At 30.5% G+C, this 5,740-nt stretch overlaps 1 protein-coding gene across 1 annotated transcript in view; it reads left to right on the top strand.

Annotated features, from left to right (window-relative positions):
- The window catches only part of LOC107687381 (contactin-associated protein-like 4), a 119,633-nt gene that overhangs the window by 50,977 nt on the left and 62,916 nt on the right, over positions 1–5,740 (top strand). The window contains exon 7 of the mRNA XM_016484676.1: positions 3,273–3,445. Coding sequence (XP_016340162.1) covers positions 3,273–3,445 — 173 coding nt within the window. The remainder of the gene's footprint in view (positions 1–3,272; positions 3,446–5,740) is intronic.

Below are 5,740 nucleotides of genomic sequence, written 5' to 3'. Positions count from 1 at the left end.
CAACTGTTTGACTTACTTTCTTCTGTAAAAACACAAAAGATATTTTGAAGGTTTTTTGAAAGTTAATGAGAACCAATGCTGTTTTGGATTCCGTTGACTTTCATTAGTGTTATTTTACTATTATTTATTATAGTATTTGTTAACATTTTTATTTTTATTTTTTTCTGTTTGTTTTAGTCATTTTGTTATGTGCTTGTGTCATTTTTATTTAAAATGTTTATATTAAGCTTTAATTTATTAGGTTTTTAATTTCGTTAGTTACCAAGTTTTTTTGTCTGATTTGTCTGAGAATTTTATTTTATTTTTAATTTTATTTATAATAATTAGCTCAATTTTTTTCATATATGTGACTAATTATTCAAATTATTTATAATAATTAGTAATTCAATTTTTTACATTTTGTCTGAGAATTTTATTTTATTTTTAATTTTATTTATAATAATTAGCTCAATTTTTTTTGTCACGCTCATATATGTGTGTGTGTGTGTGTGTGTGTATGTATAATTAAAATAAGTAGTATATAATTGAAATAAAGCTGAAATAAAATATAAATATTAGGGGGAAATCGTAAAAACTTTAAACCAGTAAAACTGAAGTAAAAAATAAAGCTAGAAAAAAAATCTAATAAAAATTCAGCAAAACAGACAATATTGACAATAATGTGTCTAAAATTTAACACACTATTAACTTCTTGTTTATTGAACTGTTGTATAAAATTGTATTAAAATGTATTGGGAAAAACAGCACTTGCTTGTGTGAGATTGCTAAACTATATCAATATTATATAAATATAAGATAAAAACCCATACAGCGTCTTTTTTTTTTTTTTTTTTGCCTCATATCTTGAATTATAGGTGCATATAACTGCATTCTAATAGACTGCATCACACAGTGAGTCATCCTGCATCGTGTTCATCAGCCACTCCGTGCAATTTAAGATGAACCTAATACCTAATACTATTAATGCATTTATTTTATGTTTATGGCACGCAACATGTCTATCAATTATTCATCAGTTACGAGCGCTGGTCAGTTACCATCAGAATATAAACAGGCTCTGCTTTGTTTTTATGCACGAATTTAGTGGTCCACTGCTTAATATTTTATGATCTTTGTTCTTCTCAGAAAGCATGAAGATCAGCAGAATAAAACCAGCCCAGCCTTGATCTCTCGCATTCACTCGTATGACAGTCATACTCATGTGTTTGAAGTGCGGCTCTGATTAACGAAAAATCATATACAACACTGTCAATCTGTCATCATCTGACAATGAAAAAGCCAGAAATGCCTGTCCTCTTCTGTTAGCTTTGTAAAAGTGTCCCGGAATTTTTGATTGGACATCGGGTTTCAAAAATATGAGACTAAAACATGAGTTAACATGAAACTAGTGTGAAACAATCACTTAATACACATTTTGTACACACCTAGTATAAAATTATAGAATTAGATAAATATTTTATATTTACTTTTTATATAATTTCCCCCCATATATACATCTAATTAAGTAATGATTATGTATTATTATTATGTAATTATTATTAATACTAATAGTACATAATCTGTGTGTATAATATAATTTTTATTATATTATTATAATATAATTATTTCATTTTTAGATAGATAGATAGATAGATAGATAGATAGATGGATAGATGGCCAGATGTGAATAAATGTTATTCATCATTTTTTACTTTTTGTTGTTGTTTTTTATTTTTTATGTATGTCACATAAGTAGGGACCCAACAGAGTTCCAAAGTTGCAAACTATTTTCCTTAAATGTATTCATATAATCATGATCCGGCATCCTACAGATCCGTCTTAGCGCTGTAAACAAACCCTGCTGTCTGTCTGACTGCTGTCACCTGAAACTCATCCTGATTATGCAGAGGAAACATTTCACTTGCCTTTTCTCCCAAATATATGTCAGCAGTTAAAGTAACCATAGAGACACCCAGCAGAAGTGTGTGATGATTTGGCTGTCCGCGTGTCAGTGTGAATTAAAGCAGGTCTAAACATGGCCCACGCCACAGTTGATCGCACAGATCTGGAGCTAGTTTAAGCAGGTGATAAGTAAGTCTGTGAGGCTGTGAAAAGTGTTGCCGTTTTACACCAAACAGTCGTCGCACGTTCTGAGAGTTTAGCAGATCGTCTCGTTGATGTTAATTGAACTCAGGTTTGTTGCAGCAGTGTTGTGTTTGATATTCATTTATGACAATCAGTATGATGTGTTATTTTAATATTACTTTAACTATATTGTAGTATTTATTCAGATTTTGAATTAGCTTTATTTTAATTTTAGTTTAAGTTTTAGTAATTGTGCTTTTTAATTTTGTCATTTGTATTATAGATAATACCGCTCGATCTTGCAGGTTTGCATTGCACAACATCAGAAAGGACTAAATGTAAATGTAAAATGTAAATGTATTATTTATTTAATTATAAATATTAAATTAAATATTTAATTAAAAACTATATTATTTTGTAAATTCCTGTTTAGTTGAATTTTTTTTGTTGTAATTTTAGTACTTTAACTTAGGTTTTTTTATTTTTTATTTAGTTTTGTTATTCAATTTATTCAATAATTTATTTTAATTATTAAATAAATGTATATTTATTTAATGTATTTATTATTTTTATTTATATTGTATAATATATATAAATATTAGATCTGAAGTTGAAGTACTGAAATGTCTAACTCTTGTTTTAAATTTTAGTTATTATACATTTTATTTTATTTCAGTTGCCAATGCCACATTTATTTTTGATTTCATTTATTTATTTATTTTTAATATTTCACTTCAGTTCAAGTAATTTACAATAATAACATTAACATTAACACAAAGAATCACAATTTGCAAGAGATGCATTTCATCTTTTGATTACAGTCTCTAGTCTGTTTCTTAAATTATACATTGTTTTATGGAAAAGTGTGTAATTATTTGCTTGTTTATTATTAGTAGCCAGATAAAACATCTCAAGTTTATCTCTCTTTGTCACTCTATTAAATTGGCTGTGTTCGTAAATGAATACTTACATGCTGCTTACTGCACACTGGACAGTATATGCTATATAACCTATGTTTATGTGAAATTATGTGCAGTAAATGTTTCAAACAGCTACATTGTTATTTCATGACCTGCATGTTAAAATCTAAGAAATACTGCTGATCATTGCATATTTTCTAATGTCAGTTTCTGTCGAAATACATTTTAAAGTAACCAAACTTGTAGCTTTATCAAGCCGTCCTAACCAGCATTTGATCTGTGTTTCAGGGGGTTCGTCGGCTGATTTGCACCCTCTGGTGTCTCTGGGCAGTTTGCTGGACGATCAGCACTGGCATCACGTCAGCGTGGAGCGGGTTCGAGGACTGGTGAACTTCACCGTGGACAAAAACACACAGCAGTTCCAGCTGCCCGAGTCCTGGAGTCACTCTGAGATTAACGAGGTGAGCCACTAACCACCTCCAGCTCAATTAGTCCAGTAAAGCATTTCAAACCACTCACACAAAACACCTGAATTATACAAACAACATAAATCAACTGGAATGAAAACGTCTTTTTGGAATTAGATCTCACTATATTTCTGAGCATTTCACTTTGTTTTGACACACTGTTCATTTATTTATATCAACACTTACATCTTATATTACAGTAAACTATCAAAGTCTCACAATACAAGGCCAGTTTCTTTATATAGCACATTTCATGCATAATAGTAATTCATAGTGCTTTACATAAAAATGATTGCAAAAATAATAGTCATAAATAAAAGAAATAATAATATTAATAAAAAGTAATAAATTATATTCATGAACTGTATATGTGTGGAAACAGTTACAGTAAATAGTAGTCATAAAAGGTATATAAAAGTTGAAAATAGCATTAATAGTAAATATAAATTATTAAATAATTTATTACGACAGTCTGTCAATGGAGTTTAGCTTCTATTAATTTCATAACACTCCATTAATACGTGTGATTTCTGACATGAATCTGTCGTTCTTTCACAAGATCAGTTTCGGCGGAGCGTCAGCAGCTGGACTCCAGAAATCCCACTCCAGAAGAAACTTCAACGGCTGCTTGGAAAACGTGCTTTACAACGACATCAGTGTGATCGAGCGAGCCGAAGAGCTGCAGGTCTCCATCAGAGTTAGTGTGTGAACACAGTCACGTCTGCAGCTGCTTTATTTGGCCTGCTAGCAATTGTCAGATGTTGGCTGCTTAATTTTTCCATAATGAGAGCTTTGTGTTTCCGTTACCCTTACTATGTTCTCCTCCATTATACAGGGTTTTTTCTTTTTTTACAACCATTGTCTTGGGAATTTGGGGGTTAAACCAGTTACCAGCCCTTTAATTCATTGTCGTAATGGCCGTGACATTGGTTTCAAGATAATAGCCAGGAAGGCAAATGCATAATTTATGAAGCAGACATCATGACTGTGGTGCTTCACTATTGCAAATGAGAAATGCTCTTGGTTTTACTCAGTATTTTTTGTCTCTCGTAGGGGAACGTCAGCTTTACATGCACCGAATCCATAGACGTGCCGGTGACCTTCGCCAGTCCTGGAAGTTTCCTCGCTTTGCCGTGGGTCTCCGGTGGAGAAAGCGCCTCGGTCGCTCTGCAGTTCAGGACCTGGAACAGAGCGGGCCTGCTGATGACCTTTGACCTGCAGCATAACGCGGGAACGCTGTGGCTCTATCTGAGCGAGGCCAGAGCGCGACTGCAGATCCATAAGACCGGCCGGATTATGACAGACATCACCGCAGGTTCGGCTCATGCATTATGGGATATAATATGTTTGGAATGAAATAATAGCACGTATATACCATAGTTTCAGTTTATTTGACAGTAAAAGCAAAATCCATCTCTCTTGTGTGTCAAGAGTAAAGCAAAGTCAACATCAATGGCACCTGCTGCTGTGAGAAATGCAATATGTATGAAAATCTCTATGTATGAACATTTACATCACAAAGGAACTTTCTGGCTAAAACTAGTTTTAAACCAAATGAATGCAGAATAATTAATTACTTGAACTAAATTTTAGGTACCATGCTTAATATGAAGTATTATGTGAAACAGTATGCGGTATGCAAACATAAACATTGCAGTATCTTGATATATTGTTCAGAATTATATTCATCTTAGAAATAAATGCTTATTTTGCATTTTTAATATATTTAAAAAAAATAGCATATATAATCTATATAATAATATATATATTTATATGTAGTCTAGTTTTTAGTTTTAATTTATTTAGTTGTAGTTATTTTAGTACTTCAACGTCAACAAAATGAAAATGAGAAATTTTGCCTTGGTGACTAGCTGAAATAAAATGTGTTTTATTTATTTTTTAGTTAATATTTATTTTAATATTTATCATTTTTCAGTTAGCGTTATTATCATTAACTAAAGCTAAAACATTAAAAAAGAAAAAAACATTTTTGTTACTTAAAATAAAATAAATGTTAACTGAAATTAGCTCTAATTTTTTTTTTATCTGCTCCGCTAGTTGCCATGGAAACATTTTTAATTTTCATTTCATTTAACTTTAAATACTTAAATAACTTTAACTAAAATTAAAACTGTATATTTTAGTGTTGATAAACTATTATAGTTGTTTATATTTTGAATTGAATTTATTTTCATATTTTCTTTTTTCATGTTAATTTTAGTTATTTAAAAAAAAGTTTTTGTCATTTTTATTTTGATTTTGTTATTAAATATGTAGTTTATATAGTAT

This window comes from Sinocyclocheilus anshuiensis, unplaced genomic scaffold, assembly GCF_001515605.1.
Source record: "Sinocyclocheilus anshuiensis isolate Anshui unplaced genomic scaffold, SAMN03320099.WGS_v1.1 scaffold3005, whole genome shotgun sequence".
Taxonomy (NCBI): Eukaryota; Metazoa; Chordata; class Actinopteri; order Cypriniformes; family Cyprinidae; genus Sinocyclocheilus; species Sinocyclocheilus anshuiensis.
Note: the sequence above shows the minus strand (reverse complement) of the source record. Positions and strands in the feature narration are given on the sequence as shown.